This window comes from Tremella mesenterica (assembly GCF_000271645.1).
Source record: "Tremella mesenterica DSM 1558 unplaced genomic scaffold TREMEscaffold_1, whole genome shotgun sequence".
In the NCBI taxonomy this organism is placed as follows: Eukaryota; Fungi; Basidiomycota; class Tremellomycetes; order Tremellales; family Tremellaceae; genus Tremella; species Tremella mesenterica.
In genome coordinates, this window is record NW_006711225.1 from 602,015 (window position 1) to 619,528 (window position 17,514).

General features: G+C 45.7%; 7 protein-coding genes across 7 annotated transcripts; 4 read left to right on the forward strand and 3 right to left on the reverse strand.

Annotated features, from left to right (window-relative positions):
* Positions 1–636: 636 nt before the first annotated feature.
* On the reverse strand, positions 637–1,935 carry TREMEDRAFT_58190 (uncharacterized protein; the record flags this gene model as incomplete). Its single annotated transcript, XM_007001114.1, has 1 exon — positions 637–1,935. The coding sequence occupies one exon, from the start codon at positions 1,933–1,935 to the stop codon at positions 637–639; it is 1,299 nt and encodes a 432-aa protein (XP_007001176.1).
* Positions 1,936–3,488: 1,553 nt separating this feature from the next.
* On the forward strand, positions 3,489–5,524 carry TREMEDRAFT_58191 (uncharacterized protein; the record flags this gene model as incomplete). The annotated part of the gene is made up of 4 exons (XM_007001115.1): positions 3,489–3,812; positions 4,008–4,453; positions 4,598–4,870; positions 5,014–5,524. 4 exons carry the CDS (start codon positions 3,489–3,491, stop codon positions 5,522–5,524), a joined length of 1,554 nt encoding a protein of 517 aa, XP_007001177.1.
* A 722-nt stretch (positions 5,525–6,246) lies between these two features.
* Positions 6,247–8,943, reverse strand: TREMEDRAFT_58192 (uncharacterized protein; the record flags this gene model as incomplete). The annotated part of the gene is made up of 13 exons (XM_007001116.1): positions 6,247–6,490; positions 6,765–6,833; positions 6,987–7,262; positions 7,292–7,333; positions 7,515–7,744; positions 7,794–7,869; positions 7,946–8,037; positions 8,088–8,135; positions 8,181–8,283; positions 8,431–8,493; positions 8,539–8,583; positions 8,630–8,637; positions 8,743–8,943. 13 exons carry the CDS (start codon positions 8,941–8,943, stop codon positions 6,247–6,249), a joined length of 1,497 nt encoding a protein of 498 aa, XP_007001178.1.
* Positions 8,944–9,250: 307 nt separating this feature from the next.
* TREMEDRAFT_72636 (uncharacterized protein) lies at positions 9,251–10,449 on the forward strand (the record flags this gene model as incomplete). Its single annotated transcript, XM_007002046.1, has 6 exons — positions 9,251–9,303; positions 9,334–9,636; positions 9,683–9,967; positions 10,018–10,080; positions 10,130–10,252; positions 10,302–10,449. The coding sequence occupies exons 2-6, from the start codon at positions 9,392–9,394 to the stop codon at positions 10,447–10,449; spliced, it is 864 nt and encodes a 287-aa protein (XP_007002108.1). The 5' UTR covers positions 9,251–9,303; positions 9,334–9,391.
* Positions 10,450–10,879: 430 nt separating this feature from the next.
* TREMEDRAFT_72637 (uncharacterized protein) lies at positions 10,880–14,182 on the forward strand (the record flags this gene model as incomplete). The annotated part of the gene is made up of 15 exons (XM_007002047.1): positions 10,880–11,085; positions 11,110–11,431; positions 11,484–11,739; positions 11,785–11,868; positions 11,996–12,057; positions 12,094–12,219; positions 12,263–12,354; positions 12,397–12,417; positions 12,464–12,581; positions 12,628–12,697; positions 12,745–12,869; positions 12,915–13,105; positions 13,170–13,374; positions 13,421–13,555; positions 13,605–14,182. The coding sequence occupies 15 exons, from the start codon at positions 10,880–10,882 to the stop codon at positions 14,004–14,006; spliced, it is 2,415 nt and encodes an 804-aa protein (XP_007002109.1). The 3' UTR covers positions 14,007–14,182.
* On the reverse strand, positions 14,181–15,425 carry TREMEDRAFT_25950 (uncharacterized protein; the record flags this gene model as incomplete). The annotated part of the gene is made up of 3 exons (XM_007000631.1): positions 14,181–14,292; positions 14,356–14,936; positions 15,123–15,425. 3 exons carry the CDS (start codon positions 15,423–15,425, stop codon positions 14,181–14,183), a joined length of 996 nt encoding a protein of 331 aa, XP_007000693.1.
* Positions 15,426–15,847: 422 nt separating this feature from the next.
* On the forward strand, positions 15,848–17,261 carry TREMEDRAFT_26184 (uncharacterized protein; the record flags this gene model as incomplete). The annotated part of the gene is made up of 6 exons (XM_007000672.1): positions 15,848–16,017; positions 16,089–16,145; positions 16,197–16,313; positions 16,388–16,452; positions 16,519–16,855; positions 17,051–17,261. 6 exons carry the CDS (start codon positions 15,848–15,850, stop codon positions 17,259–17,261), a joined length of 957 nt encoding a protein of 318 aa, XP_007000734.1.
* Between the last annotated feature and the right edge of the window lie 253 nt (positions 17,262–17,514).

Below are 17,514 nucleotides of genomic sequence, written 5' to 3' on the forward strand. Positions count from 1 at the left end.
TTTAGTGAAGATGAGTGAAAAGTTTGAGGAGGATGGAGGAAAAGCAGTCGCGTTGTTTGGGATGATGTGAGGCAGCGTGGTGTGGTGAGAAGATGAAAGGTGGCAGTGCCACATCTGAGCCGTCAGTGTTGACGGAGACTCCGGGGCTCCAGAAGGCACGAGCGGACTATGAGTTAGTAGTGAGAGTAATAGACAAAGGGTATGCATTCGAAGACTACAACAAGGTGAAAGAGAACAGTTCATGAGATTTCGTTATTATTGGATTCAGGACAATCAATGGAAAGTGTTTAACTCGTTGCGAGAAAATATGATTAGGAAAGGGATGAGAATGGAATTATTGATTGACCGACACTTCCAAGATCGGCGAGAATGAGACGGGACAACGACAAGGTGGTAATGCCAAGATTCACGAGTAAGTCGGACAGGTCGTCAAAGTCTATTGTATATATATATGTCTATGCCGTCCCGATCTGGTTGTTGAGGTCATGGAAGAAATGAGGATGATGCCGATGATGTCGAGGTGAATGTGATTGTGTGATAAACAATTGATATAGTTTGGATTCTTTCATATTCGAATCATTGAATGAACCTCGACGATCTGGTCATCAGCTCAGTCATCTACCAAGGCCAGATGACTCACCATATAATTTCAGCAGTGATTGTATAATCCCTTAATCGAGCGGGTAAAGTCTTCTCCCTCTTTGCCCTCCCAAAAGTAGCTGTAGGCACCGCCGCTTCACTCTTCACCACCTGTCTGATTCCCGCCGCTTCCGCCATTACCTCAGACATTTTTCTGGTTCCCCGTTTGATGGGAGATTCGGTCTTACCAGAGACTTCTGGAAGTAGATGGAGCGGTTGAGGAGGAGAGATAGTCTTGCTCTGAACCCTTTTCTTGGGAGACTGAGTCTCGATACTACTTCTCGAGACATCACGGACATCAACGTCGAGCGGAGTGGTGTCGACGTCGGGAAGTGGACGGATGAGTTGAGAAGGTGAGATTGTCTTCGCCCTTCTTGAGGGACCTCGTCGAGGTTCTGCGGCCACAGATGGAACATCAACCCCTCCCAACCTCTGAGACTCTTCGCCTAGCACCGTCGAGACCTTTAGTGGGCTAGAGGCTGTGCGAAGACGTTTTACACTCCCGATTTCGACTTCCTTGGTCTTGAGAGGGATTGTCTGTGAACGGAGTTCAATATCTTCCGGTCCAGTCACCATTTTCAGAGGAGAGGAAACTTTGACGGCGTGGTTGTTCACATTAGCAAGAGAAGTACTAATGTGTGGGATGGACGGTAAGTCAAAGCTAGAGGGTTTCCTGTTGAGAGGGTGAATCGGACGAATAGCTGGGACTTCGTTAACCGATGTGCGAAGGTTGGATGTAACGACGTTGGTTCCAGAAGGTGTGATAGTAGAAGAAGAAGATCTCTTTGACCCTTCCGATTTACTAGTCTTATGACGACGATGATGCTTGTTCGAGGAGGAAGAGTGAGCCGAGGTCGATCGATGTTTATGCTTACCCTCGGAGGAATGACGTTTGTCCTTTGTCGTAGGAGACGTAGTCTTGACTGGTGGTGTAGTCGAGGGGGTTGGTTTATTCTGACGAGCCAGCCAAGCTTGACCCTCCGGAGTCTCCAAGAGGATGGCAGGAGGTCTTATGCTCCAGTCCCAGGAGGATGAAACCACCGTGACCGCTGGCAGAGGGATATGTGGGCCATTGGGGTTTTTCTGACGTTCGCGGAGGATAGCAAAATGGTCGTTCAGGATAAAACTTATATAAGGGGTGTTGGAAGGGAATGCAGGGAGAGGTTCGAATTTCTTCTTCTTCTTCGGAGGTTCAGGAGGGGTCTGGTCGGAAGAGGTCGGACGTTTGAGAGGGTTAATGGGAGTGTCGTCAGCAGAGGGAGGAGGATATGTGGATATTGGAGCTATGGAGGACATGATGTGGTATGATAATGAGGAAAGGATTACAAGGAGAGAGGTAGGATACGAATAGGAGGGAAAGGTAGGGGTTTACAAGGATGAGTAGGAGATGTGGGGAGTAACAAGAGAGTAGTGAAGGGAGAGTACGGGGTCGATGTCTGGAGTCGGAAGTGAAGTTGTACGATGATGGTGAATAATGCTATCGCCAAGAGGGAGTAGGATAGTGGAGGAGTTGTAAATGAAAGATAGAGAGGCAAGAAGGGTGATTAGGAGGATTAATATAGTGAGAGAAGGTGTTAAGCGGAGAAGCGTGACCTATGGCGGGTAGATGGTGGTAAGTAAGTGTGACTTCCGACTTCCGACGGAAACCAAGCATGTCGCCACCCATCACCCCGTACCCCGGACTTGTCACGGTCACGCTGTATCCTATAGGTACTACTACTCTAGGTTGCATGTTGCAGACAATCGGCCACACAGGCGGATCAACAACAGCTGTTAGTCGTGAGGATATATGCATGAATGATACCCGATGCATTCCAGCTGTCGTGTTGTACAGGCGGGTCCGATAAGTAAGGTTTGACCCCCTCGGACCTTGAATTTGCTCCGTGAAAAGTCATGATACCCTGACCAACGATGCACCACCCACCACCTGCATACATACAAACTACCACTGCCTACCCCATACGGCGCTACACTGCAGGTATCCGATATAACGTAATACCTCACAAAGGATCGTGATACTTGCATGTCGATCGAGGTGTACTGTACGAGTACTGTACTGTATACTGCTGTACGAGAGAGACAGTTCAGGATCAGCCGGATAAAGGAGGTTTCAACCATTCTATCATCACCCATACAAACTCCGTCCAGCTTGTTTCTCTCTTGACCCCTAAGCGCTACCTTGTAGCGTTACGAGCTGCTTCTCACCTACCCCACCTTCTGTCAGCCCTCATCACCATCGTATCTTCAACACTCCGACGATCCTACAAACAGCCCCACCAAGCGAGACAAGCCGACTTCCGTCACGACACAGAAGAAGACGGATCCATCCTTCGTTTCCATCTGGCCATCTCCCATCGCCATCTGGCTTCTACCGCCCTTCGGCTCTTCGGGTAAAAACTAGTGTCTCGCTCGTCATTCGATCTGTACCCACCGAAAGCGTCCCTACTACTTGACGTCAAATCATTCATCATCCAGCCATATCGGGAATCTTACACAAACGGACATACGACATACCTCACTTAGTCTCTGATCTCTGATTTGGCCTCGTGGTCTGCCGTTCTATCCCTCCCGTCTTCGCTTCCCGCTTTCCTGTCACTCTCCCCCCTTGGCCCCTTACACCGTATAGCCGTGACATTCGGATTACCTTTCATCCATCGACCACTATTCGATTTACTCTACTGGGAAACCACTGTCTCAAACATCGTGACTGATCATTCTTTCATCTCCCAGTGGCCACAACTATATCTTCTTGCCATCTTCCTGCTTTGCCTCTCATTACTTCTTTGAATCTTCATACTTCCTCCTCTCCTCCACTTGACAATCCAATCAGAATCATCCATATCATTCCAATGACTATATCACCTTACCGGACCGCTGGTCCTACATTCTCACCATCCTTCGTCCCACGTTCCTCTTCTCATCCCATCGTTCATGGCGCTGCTACTCTTCCACCTAGACCGATAGGTTTACCTCCAAGACCCACATCGTCTTCATACGTTCCTCGATCGGCGTCGTTGCCAAGACCGCAAGGTAGGAATGGTGTGGCTTCTCCAAGACTCAATGGACCATCCGAGGTCCGACTCACCAGTGGACTTAGGAATGAGGTTCGAAATGAAGCTTCGAAAGCGAAGGATGAGAAGGAAGGTGATGAGATCAAAGATGAGGTCATGAAGGTAAGCACCTTCTTCTTCACTTCGTTCACTCTCTACTCTGATCGCACCTCCCGTTCGATAAATTATGACGGCTGCAGCTCTCGTAGTTACTAGCCGATTGCTCGTCTCCACCCACGTCACTCCCTGTGCATTCCCAGTGGGCCAGTGATCTGAGGAGCCAATGACGAGTGCATCTCCGATCGCTGACTTCAACAGATATTAAAGCAACTACCTCCTCCATTACCTCCCTCTTTGCCGAAGAAATACCTTGAAACCCCTCCCGTTTCTCCTCCGGCACAAAAGCCCTCCTTCACCAACTTTCTTGAGTACTCGCAATCCAAACTTCCCATACCACCTCAGTCGACAACTGCTGCCAACAGTAAGAAACGTCCCGCCTCTCTGGCCGGTCTAGGCCTTGAGCTTACCGAACCGGAACGGAAGAAACGTACCACGGTCATCTCACCAGGGCTTAGAACACCAGCAGCCGTAGCACTCAGTAAATCAGCCAGCACGGGCACAATGAACGGACGAAGTTCAACCCCGCTTGACACAATCGGTACGACTACACCTCAGCTTGGGAGGTCGGTCACGACCAATGGATCGAGACATGAGATGAACGGGCATAGAGATGAAAAAGAAAGGTGGAAAATGTTAGCTGCCGAGTGAGTTGCATCATTCTACATCCTCTGTCCACACCACATGTCTGTCGTACCACATGCCGTCTGCGTCTCCTCATGTAGATCCAGGCCCACCACAGACCATCCATCTGTCTGCATACCTCTGTCAGAGGTAAATCTAACTCTCAGATTCTTCCAACGTGCCACTCACATCAAACGTATGGGTACCACTCTCCGATCTTCAGAAACATCATCGGATCGTCTCAAAGGTATCCTCTTCCAAACCGAGGCCGTATTACTCTATGTGTACTCTTTTTGGTGTACAGAACAACGTGGAACCTTCTCTGGTCACATTGAAACCGCACCCCTTCGAGAAATAGTGAAAGTTGCATGGGAGAAGGAAGCCAGAGATAATAGGGAAGGAGACATTGCTGAGGTGGCTGAAGGGATGCTTGGATTACTGTACGTTATCTTGTCCTTGTCGTCTCCACTGCATCTCTCCCTTCTTCACTACTATATCTTCGTGTCGAAGCTTCTTCTACATCTTCGGTCCGTCAACTGAAAATGTGTCTTTGTCACCCATCCGATGTCAAACTGACAATCAGACATACCATCGATCACATATACAAGACCAAAATGCTTGCTTCCAGTGCTTCTCTCTTCGAAAATTACCTGCCTGATCCATTGGCGGCGACTATAAATCCTTCACCCGCGTCCACTTCGGATTCCCCGCCCACCAACACGGGACCATCTCCCTCTTCCTCTTCCGATACTCATCGTTCCAACCCCAGTCGAGCCGGACTTCAACGTCTTCTCCAACGTGTGGTCTCTTTGGGAAACTCGTTCGAAAGTGATAATTACGACGAACAAATGGAATACTTTACTCTTCCCTTTATCAACCAGATCTTTCCACAAACGTTTGAGAAGATTGTTCATGCGAATCGACAAGCCGATTTTACGGAGATGGACATTGATGATGATTCTATTCCTGTTGCTTGGCCTGGGATATACACTAGGAACCAAATGGCTGAGGTTGTGGTGGTGGGAAGGACTATGATAAATGAAGTGGCGGAGATGAATGGATGGGAATGGCATAAGAATATGGGGACGGTATGAGTTGGGATTTCATTTCAACGTTTTCACCTCCCTTGCCTCCTTCCCTCCTTCCTCATCGTCATCGTAACTGATCGATCACACCCCACTTTCCCTTCGTCTGTTATTCTCCAAATCCTCTGCTTTTCACATCCCTCTCGAACATGTCAAACAGTAAAACAACCGAATCCGTACTTGAATTCCACAAGTTTTCAAAAATTCTCTCACATGTCAACAAGTATACGAATATAATCCATTTTCTCTTTTCTCTTTTCCGTTCTCATGAGTCCAGTTTGAAAGTTCTTGTCATGTCCAAGCCATTTTGCACAAACGTCGACTCTTTCAAATCCACCAAATGGGAATCAAGTCAGGTATTGATTAGATGGTTACGAACTCATTTTTGGAATATTATTGTAATTTTGTCTTTTATGTTTAATGTATGATTTGTCACGCTATGAGTCGAGTTCACTTCAATATTCAAGATTCAGAATCAAATTCATCGTCGACATCTGACAGTCGAAGAAGATATTTTATTTTTTGGTTCGTGTACATGAATGCATGATATAAACCAAAAAGTACTCTTACATCACCCAAGTCCTCATCCTCTTTCAATCTTTCCTTATCATTAGTCTGTACTAAAGACGAATGATGTCCAGTCCAAGCTAATGATCAAAACCTTCTAATCATCTCATCCAACAAAACCAAAGACAGAACTAGATAATCTTTCCCCCAGTGACATATCCATTCTAAAGAACATATCGGAAAGCAGGATGATCAGTCCCATCTTCCGTAGGAATGATTTGAGCGTCCGGATCAGGTTTACCATATTTTAAATCTTTTTTATGATTCCTCCATTTTAAATAAATCACACCTGTTATACAGAGTACACAATCTGCGAATAAACCACCTGCACAAACTCCATTACCTTTATGATAACGTGGTGGATCGTTGTATACGTTCGAACCTAAGATTGAACCGCATTGACCTGTCCTATTTTGTCAATTCCTGCTCTTGACTACTTTTCATCCCTCTCAACGCGCTGTCTTTCTCTTACTCTACCTCTTTTCATTTCCCATCAGGGTAGGGTTTTTCAGGAAAAAGAGAAGAGATCGTGTTGGGAGGAGATATGAAGGGCTTGACTTTGATACTTGCTTCGATTGGTTTCCTTTGCGAGATAGCACCCGCTTGAGTCAAGGGGGAAGGGGAAGGGGGAAATAATGCGGTTGGAAAGAAAAGAAAGAAGAGTTGTAATACGTTGACTTACATGAGGAAGATGACTAAAGAGACTGCACGTTTAGAATCGGAAGAAGCGTTTGCTGCGCACCATGAAAACCTGTCGAGTCAATTGAACACACTATGTCCCGAACTACCCATTCACTCTCTCCGGAATGGTATCCCCATTCGAATTGAAAAACCTTAAGAATAAGGTGAGGGATAATGAGGAGGTACGATAATGATGATGATGAGATAAGAGTTGATAACTCACATCAAAGGTTGTCCAACATAAACACCAATAACAGTAATGTAAGTAGCGAAATATCTCGCTCCGGTAGGTCCAGCGAAAGCTATCACAATGTATCCTACCGCACCTATCAAATTGGCGATAGCTATGAAATAACCTCTAATGGAAAGTTTATCAGAATAATATGCTGTTGTTACTGCTAAGATGAAAGCGAGGATATAAGGTGGAGCTGAAAGACCTTGAGCGTTGATAGATGTATAACCCATTTCTTTAATGATGGCAGTGAGGAAGACTCCTAGTCTGATTGTTAGTCAATTGTTCTTTATCACTTTCCTTCCCTTTTCCTATGTGTGACATCGGGAATAAAACATCTGATCTATAGCTGACATCGATTTCATCCATTTTGCTCAAGAATGGGCATTCTCTCTTTCCCTCTAATGACAAGATGAGAGAGGAAGAGGACGTGATTGGTATAGGTATCAACGAACGTCACACATAAAGGTAATGAAATGGAGATTTTATGAGCATGTAGAGATAAAAGGCATAACTCACGAATTGAAAGCTGCTCCACCGAAGAAATGTATAAGGGCGATCCACCAAACCCAAGGATCCACAACTGCTTTTTTAAAATGAGGCCAACGAAAACCTTTATGTTCGTCGATCCTGATATCCCTCTCTATACGTTCTCTGGCAATTTCATTCTCTCTTTTGTTGAGGAAAATACATTTATCAGGTGCGGAAGGTAAAAAGATGAATAGTAGAATAGCTGAAAGGAAAGTTGGCTATACGTCAATCCATATGTTCCTGGTCAATGTTGGGAAATAAACTCACGGCAGATTCTACGATGTAGACTAGTTTCCAAGGTTCGAGAGAGGTTTTAGCTTGTACCAGACCATATGCCATTGCTCTATATCATAAGTATGTCATCAAACAGAAGAAATGATGTTTGTGATGAGGTGAGCGAGTGAAAATGTGGGACTTACCCTGCGAAAGCATTGGCGATACATGAAGTCGCTTGGAAAACAGCCCAACGGAAACCGAAATCTTTCCGAGGGTAAATCATCGTAAAGTAAAACTAGACTAATTAGATCGTGTGGAAGATGGATGATATGGAAGAAAACTCACGGCAATAGCCGGACCACCACCAGCTTCCAAAGCTGCAATAACCACACGCTTAATAAGTCAGAGATAGCTCGAAGAGGGAAGCAGAAAACTTACACATGCCATTAAACCACCGTAAGAAGTGGTGATACCTTGAAGACATGAAGTCAAACCCCAGAAGGTGACGATGAAAGTTAAGAAGTATTTGGGAGGGAAGTATCTGAATAAGTATCAATCACATGTTCGAGCCGTTTTAAGCAAGACCCGAGTACGCTAGATAACCATATTGGTCGTCTTGACGACGAGGACGAATGTGGAGGAATGAAAGAAAAGTGGTCCGTGCGTAAACGATCTTTTGAACACTCACTTGAGAAGCATGAATTCCCATTGCATGATGGTGTATACGACGTAGAAGATAGTCAATAGTAAGCTAATTCGTCAAACTTAGATCGTATGAGTAGAAGATAAAACTTACTTGTATTGAGCCGTGGTGAGGTGGAGTGACTTGGACAAACCCGCACTAAATTTGTTAGCAAACACTCATCTATGACCTTGAATCGATTCACGTGTTTGCCTGTTCATCAGTGACATTCCACGGTCGACAAAGGGTTTACCGACATTTCCGATATTAGCCTGTGAGACGTCAGCGTAAAACACAGAAGAAGAAGAAAAGACGAACCTTGTCCAAAAACGAGCATAAATTCATCAGACATAACACAGGCAAAAGGATCAAATCCATTTTGAGTCTGACTTTACTCTCTTCCTTAGGAGTATAACTAGGAGGTCCCATAAGGGCGGGATCCTTGGTAGCATCCTCAACAAACAACTCCGGGAGCTTTTCATCGAGGGAAGGGACGACAGGTGCGATAGCTTCAGTCATTTCGAATGAAGGATCAGGGGATAATTATAATTTCCCCTCAACCTACTCTCATCCTTTTATCCATTTCAAGATACATGCATACCGGGTGGTCCCCGAACCGCCAAGAACTGTCGCAGTTGGAGGCACATGCCAATTTCGAACATGTCGAATGGGGACCCACGGAGAAAGTTCGAAGTTTTTTCAATGGGCGGTCTATTCCGGTTAAGCGGCGATCAAACCCGGTGCCACACGCCACGAATCCAATCCATCTTCCATACAACACGGTATCTTCCCGACTTTACTATTCCTTCCCCTTCTACACCCGTATACAAACTCGGAGATTGGAAAGCATGATATCGAATTCAAGTTTCAAATTAAACCGCACAGCGCGCGTTCTAAAGCTACAAGCTAATTCTTTCACTACCAAGTTTTATCGTCGTCATATTGTTCATACTTGTACTACTTCAACATGTCAAGTAACGGTACCGTGGATGGTTTGACTTTGGCTCGAAAGTCCGTCGTTCCTAATCTTGTCAAACGTTTCCTTCAAGAAGGTCGTTTGGCTCATTCTTTCTCTATCAAACTTATAGCCAACGTCGATATCGTTTATTATGCCGCTGCGGCAGGTTATGAAGCTGTCTTGATCGATTTGGAACATTCAAGTTTTGGTCTTGAAACTTGTAATCAACTTTCTGTTTCTGCTCTCAGTGCTGGGTACGTCATCAATTACTCTGAACATGGAAATCAATCTGATGGAAAGGATCACGCCCATCGTTAGGGTTCCTGCCAATACGTCAGATTGGATCTCCCGTGCGCTTGATGGAGGCGCTCAGGCTATCATCGTTCCTCATGTCAACTCTGCTGCCGAAGCTGCCAACGTCGTCAAATACGCTAGATTCGCTCCGGAAGGTGAACGTTCAGCTACCAGTGGTATGGCTTGTCTTCGATACGCTTCCATCCCTGCCAAATACGCCAATGTAGCTGCCAACGAAGAAACTTTGGTCATTTGTATGATTGAGACGGAACGTGCTGTAGAGGATGTTGAGTGAGTAATCCGAATTCCAAGCATCCATGATTGAGGCTGACGGCAAATAGATCTATCGCTGCTGTACCCGGTGTAGATGTTCTCCTGATTGGTTCTTCCGATTTAACTTCAGAGTATGTCTTCCGGAAGAAACATTCCCAGTAAATCAGCTGACACCTCTAGTATGGGTATTGCTGGCGATTATGACAGCCCAAGACTAGCCGATGCCTACGCCAAGGTTTCCGCCGCGTGTGCCAAAGCTTCCGTCAATGGTAGACTCGTTTCTATGGGTATCGGTGGTCTCAAGTGAGTCCCCTGCATGCTCTCATTCGGAGACAAGGGCCTAACAGTCTAGTGGTCGCCCCGATCTCATCGAGAAGCTAGCGACCGCACATGCTAATGGACGTTATGCTATGTCCGGTGCTGATAACGCTATGATGCTCGCTGCTATGAGAGCGGGTGCGAAGAACACACAAGCTATGACTGCTCGTCTCTCTGCTTAGGGTTTTCGTGTAATGCAAGATGCATCTTGGGTCGTCTGCCTCTATCTTCCATGCAATGACTTTACATGCTTCTTCTTGAGAAAAATCAAAGAGCAGAGAACAGAGGACAAATATCTATCCCCACAAATTGCCGGGGAATTTTGACCAATCAGGCTCTGGACCGTTACGAGAACGGACCACGGACCGAGATTGCTTTGGGTTTTCGACCCCAGGGGTCCCCTTCTTCTCCCGCCCTGAAACCCCTCCCTTCCTCCCAAGATCGCAAAGGTCGCGCAGAGTTTGGCCGTCTGGGGTATCGCGCCAGAACAAGAAAGACGAGAGCAAAGGTATGCTTTCTTCCGGCTACACTGGACCGCTTGTGTCTCACGGCCGTCGCCTCCCCCGTTCGCATTTCGTCCCTTCAAAACCATTTAATCGTCTTCGTCAGAACATGACAACTCAAGATCCTGGTCCATTACCACCCATGTCGTCTTCTATCAATTGCAAAGCAGAGAGTGAGATGTCTTTATCTCCGTCGAGACCATCGAGGTATGGAACTTCCTGTGTGGGATGTAGGAGGCGAAAGCAGAAGTGTGACGCTCAAATGCCTTCTTGTTCCAGGTGCCTCAAGCTCAAGGAAGATTGTGTTTATGAGAGGTATGTTTTTATCTGACATATAAGTAATAGATTATCTAACCCAGGAAGTAATACACGAAATCAACCTTCATCTTTACTCGTTCCACTGGTTACGAAAACATATCAATTTCTTCGAGACATCGCAGCGGAGACACATGATGAACCAGCATCAGTCACACGAGCTAGGATCAGAAATTACATAGAAGCAAATCCTCTTCCTAGCTTCATCCAACCCTCAGGACCTGACTCTGCTCGATCACCTACGAATCCTTTACCTACGACGGACAGTGGGGAGGTGATGGAAGATGAGAGTCATTCAGAGGTTGATGAATTACTCATGCACATGTCACTCGCTGATGATGGTGAGGTAAGTTCATCATTTGTTCTTTTAGATCTCTCAGGAAGCTCATCAATGAAAGAATGGTCATTTCGGTATGACGTCTTTATTCTGGAGGCCACCCAGTGCCAATGTTTTGGAACGTATGCAAAGACGATTGTCAGAAACAAACAATCGGACTTCCCGGACACCACTCAATGAGGAGATTAAAGCTTTATGGAGAGAACGTGATAGGAACACTTGGGAAGTTTGGGCAACAGATGAGAATGGTATGGCCATCGATGAGGATGCGGATATTTTGAAGGCGAACGCGTCTTTACTGAATGGGTGGGAGAGTCGTGAGTAACATGTTACTCGTGTTTGATGTGGTCGCTAATCAATAGTGGCCTATACCAAATTGGAACTTGATTCAGACCCTGCAACGGCTCAAATGATTGTGCATTTACTCAAAGTGTATTTCTGCTGGCGTACGTATGTCTGCTTTCAGTGTGACTTGAGCTCATTCGACAGTGTATGGACCACATTGCGTTGTCTATCGCCCGGTGTTCATTCGTAGGTACTAACCTTGTCTTCAAGCGTCAATACTGATGGCAGGTGATATGGCTCTTGGAGGACCTTACTTCAGTCCCTTCTTACTCAACGCTATCTGCGCATTGGTGAGTGCTCCCCTGATTGACATTCGCTGACTGTAGGCCGCTGGTTTCTCAGATACAGCAGCAGGGCATGCGTCCTCCAGCGACGGATCTTTCACCCCTACCACTGCCAGTCAAGATTTCCTTGCCAAGGCCAAACTTTTGCTGGCGTCAGAAATGGACGGAGTAAGTGTTTTCATTTGGCAATAGTCACGATGCTGACTTAAAGCCCTCCAAGGTTCCCACCATCCAGGGATTACTTTTGTTGGCCGTGAGAGAATGCGCATTTGGGAATCTTGCTCAAGGTTGGCTTTACACTGGGTGAGTTTTGGTTCAATGTTGTGATCGTAGCTGACAAACAAGAATGGTTCACTCAATGATGAGGTACGCTTGACAACCACTCCTAAAATCATGAACTGACTCCTCTCAGGGATTTGGGAATTCACCTCGATTGTAATCGACTGCCCATCTTTGGTTTCGGAACTCTCACCGCCGAAGATAGAGAGATTCGTCGACGATTATTCTGGTCGACATACACCTGGGATAAGGTGACATTTCCCCGTCATTTTTCATGCAATATGCTGATTCACCCAGATTGTGTCATTAGCATTGGGCAGAACACCCACTTTCAATGCATGGCAAAACGTCTCTCCTGGACCTATTGGTGAGTATACCGTTCAAAGCCCTGCGTTACGTTTTCTAACGATACAGTCGATGATACCGAAGATGACGACCTGTGGCAGCCGTACTTTATGAACGACCATATTCCCAATGGCATGCTTCCCTACCCTGCGCAGAAATCGCACATGACCCTCACTTCTAGGCACTTTGCCAAGGTCAGTTCATCAATAATAAGAGCTAGATATAGCTAATCGATACAGTTATGCGAGATCATGTGTAAGATAGTAATGCGTCTCTACGATGGTAGACCACAAAGGATGCGAAATGCACCTTTCGTCTTGCGTATGCGAGAACGACTTTTGACGTGGTTTGAAGGTCTTCCCCTTGCTATCAAACTCGAAGTAGATCATTTACCTGAGGTCTGCCCGCCGCCACATATCTTCACCATCAAGTGAGTCGTCTCGTCATATGTGGATCCAGGAACAATAAAGGTGATGGTCTCGCTGACGGATCAGTGCCCTGTACCGTGCTGCTTGGATCTTGCTATATCGATTGTTCCTCCCCAATTCCATCGTCATTCGGATGCAATCACAAACTGCCATCTATGAAGAAGCTTCAAGTGCATGTACTCAGATGGCAGAGGAGTTACACCAACTTTTCCAACTTCATTCCAAGACATTCAAATTGAGAAATATGAACTATATGCTTCTTTGGTCCATGGTCAGTTTGACCCTTCTCAGATTTATCAAACTCAGCTGACTCTCAGTACTCCGCAGCTACCATCAACGCCATCGACTTCCAATCGCCAAATCCTCTCGTATCCACCGCTGCTAGTCCTCGACTCGGTCTTTCACTGCACGTTCTTGAACGTGGAAGTCTGCAAAGTCCTGGAACTAAGAGGGTTAGTCATATCTCTCTATCGCAATACTTCACCTCTTGCTGATATACAGTCAATTGAAATCATCAAGCAACGTCTCAGAACGCCTTTCAATCGACCGGAGAAACGTGCTGCTACTAACGAACCTACCGAACGTGGTCGTCGACCAATGTTACCTCCCACAGCGGAAGTAACGTCCACGGAAAGTAAACACCTTCTGATGGATCAGCCTGACACGATATCAGCGTCGGTTGCTGATTGGCCCTCGACAATCTCGTTATCCTCAGCTTCCGATTCTTTCGATTTCTCAGCTGTCTTCCCTGATGACCGCCAGCCTGTGAGAGTTCCGGATATCACGGACAATCGGATGGATCTGTTACAGGGTATGATGGCGATACCACCCACTGGTGGTAACTCTTATTCTTCGTATCCCGAATGGCCACCTGAGTGGACACCCCAATGGTGGAATGCTTAGCATAGTGGACACGGCAATGGTGGAACGCGTAGAATTGTGAAAAGTCGACGAGGTAGGGGACTATTACGATCTTGTTGTGATCTGTAATGATGAGGTTTGATCTAGTCAACAATTGGGTTTGTGGTTCAATATTATAACAATAGGGTAATCAGTGTATGCATACAACTTGGGAGTCTAAACAGTCACGATATCACGAGGATTACCTGCAAAAGCGTCTTTGAGATGATCCAACACGGCGATGGCGGTGATACGAATAACGTCGAGGGAAGCAGCACCGATGTGAGGACTATTCAATCAGTCTTTGACCTTCCCTTACAAGACAGGAGAAGTGATGGCACGTTGGACTCACAGAGAAACAACACGTTCTTGTGCGATCAACTCTGAATAATTATCCACATGAGGAGGTTCGATAGCATAAGCGTCAATCCCAGCAGCTGAAATCCATTTCTCCTTCAATGCCTTAAGCAAAGCAGCTTCATCCACCACACCACCCCTAGCAGTGTTAACGACAATAGCAGTTGGTTTCATAGCTTTAAGTTGTTTCTCCCCAATGATCCCTCTAGTACTTTCAATGAGTGGGACATGAAGGGAAAGTACGTCGATGTGAGGCATCATATCATCCACATTATCAACTCTGATGAGTTTAGAAGAAGGAAGTAAGTCTGCCCATTTTTGAGCCATGGTAGGTGAAAGTACGGGATCGTATAGATAAATTTGAGCACCGAAAGCACCATAAAGCATTTTTCCGAGAGTATAACCGATGTTACCTCCACCGACGATACCGAAAGTACGACCTGTGAGTTGGATACCAACGGCACCTTCGGCGTTCTTGTCGACGGTAGCACCAGAACGAATCCTACGGTCGATAGCGGGGATGTTACGGGCGAGTGTCATAGTGAGAGCCAGAGCGAGTTCAGCCACTGCGGTAGCCTGAGAATCAGTATTTCCATACTTTTTCCTATTTCTTGGTACATCTCAATCTGCAATTCTTCCGAGAGAAATGACAAATCTGTCTTGATCACGATCAAAGGTATTTTAGAGGATACATCACTCAATCGGACTATCATTGATGATTAGAGAAATATGAAGAGGAGAGAGATTTTATGGATTACTCACATTCACACCTGCAGTATTCATGATGATAACTCCCTTCGATCTGATCTCTTTAGCTGCGAGCTGATCAATCCCAACTCCATGTTTACCAACAAACTTGAGTCCTGGACCAAACTTGGCAACATCATCCGCATCGATCACATTTGAACGAACCATTACAGCTTCTGCTTCTTCTCTCCAATTCTTCCAATCAGGATCACCTGGAACGGTCAAGTCGAAGAATTGAGATCCATATTCAATGACACTTGGTTCGAGAGGGTAAAGCGAGAATACGCGCGGTTTATGAGGAACGGCTGCTGGTGACATGATTTCGATCGACGTCAATAGTAAGAAGATGACAAGAACTTGGTAGTAGCGTGAGCTTTCCCGTGAGAAGATGTGCTTATATGTATCATGATATGTAGCACATACCAAGGGGTAGTACATCCGCCTTTCGCCATAGGTAACGGATTGCTTCATCGGAACCCCCGCTTGTGCTATCCGGACCGGTCGGACGAATACCGTGTGGGCTTCGTTCCTAGATCTTGGTCTTCTCCGTGCACACACCTTACAACCCCCCTTCTTCCACTTCCTAGACTTGCCGTCATGGGTAAGATTCTTCATGCATAAAGATAAAGATACAAAGTTAAGTCAAACGAATTTCTCATAAACGATATAACATTTTGATCTACGAACAAACAACATTCAACCAAAAGCTAGTAACTAAACTTCATACTACAAGATCAACAATGACCCTACCAAGTTTTGATGATTTACCCTTGAAGCGTCCCGGTCCACCTTACAACGCCTGGGGACTTTTTGGAGACGATGATGAATTGGGTAGACTCAATTTGATCACTCCTGAGTCTGTCAAAAGAGGTCGTGATGAGATTAAAGAAGGTATCGTCATCAATCTCAAGTGAGTAGTCACAATCCCTTCACTTTCCACTACCTTTAGAACTTTCACAAATGTGAGGTGCTGATATATAGCATGCCATTATCTTTGACGACTTTACACCCTGCCCGACCGGAGTTGAAACATACCATGTAAGTTATCTGTTTCACGAGAGGGGTTAAGAGGAGAGATCTGACCTATAGTAATCATCGTAATAATTGTAACGACGATTTTGTCAATTTGAATACCCAAACTTCTACCCAATGGGATGGTTTTAGACATTATCCGTATCAAAACTATCCTGAGAAAGGACAATATGTGTAAGTATCTCATTCCCTCAAAACGCAACTTCCACATCGGTTCACTCGTGACAGAGATGATCGCTAATGAATAGATATTACAATGGACAAACTTCAGAAGAAGCCAAAGATCCCAATGTTCACCGTAATGGTATACAGAGTAAGTTGATTTTTGTTTCTCAAATGTCCCTACCCATACTTGTGTATCGAATATTAACTTCTTTAGATTTTGTGAAACATCCCATCACCTCTCGTGCACATCTATTAGACATTGCTCGTTATCTTAAACTCCACAATCGACCCCCGTTAGAGAGTTTCGCATCTACGACTCCTATTCCCGTCTCCGATTTGGACGCTTGTGCCAAAGAAGAAGGAGTCGAATTCCTTCCTGGAGATATCCTCGTTCTAAGAACCGGTCACACGGAGAACGCTGAGAAACTCACGGCGGAGGATAGGGAAGAGCTCGCCAAAAGATCTTTGAGGGAAACATGTGGGTTGGATCAAGGAGAAGATGTGTTGAGATGGCATTGGGAGAATGGGATCGCTGCTGTGGTTTCTGACAAGTAAGCTTTCATACTTTTAAGTTCTCGGTTGCTTTTCACTCTTTCACATCTGTTACCTGTTCCCCGATCATCTAAGCGAGTCGTCAGACGAAGTGTTAGTGGTGGCGGTGGTCGGGTGTGGGTTGAGGGGATAGAAGATTCATGGAGAGATCATAAGAATGCAAATTCATATGGATGAAGAACACTGATTCTCAGCCCGGCATACGAAACCGTCTCCCCTAAAGGTCTACAACTCCACCAAGTCTTCTTAGCTGGTTGGGGTATGCCCATAGGCGAACTATTCGACTTACGCGAGTTGGCCGCGACCTGCGAAAGACTCGGTCGTTGGAGTTTTTTATTCACCAGTATGCCTTTGTATGTTAACGCTGGTATAGCTAGTCCTCCCAACGCTCAGGCGATCATCTGATCGATGCCACTCCCTACTCGGTCTTTAGTAGTCGTGGTAGCTTTGTGATTGAAGTCAAAAGAATTCTATGCATATTTCGAATATTCACAATGCTACTCCACTATGTGATTTGTATCATGATGGTCCTAACACAAGCTTAAACTTGGAATCAAGCTGACTCGAAAACAATACTGACCATCAGATATGGAGTTTGTCCCCAAAAGATGTTGTCATACTGTACGTGTCCTGCTCATGACCGTTTCACAACATTCTT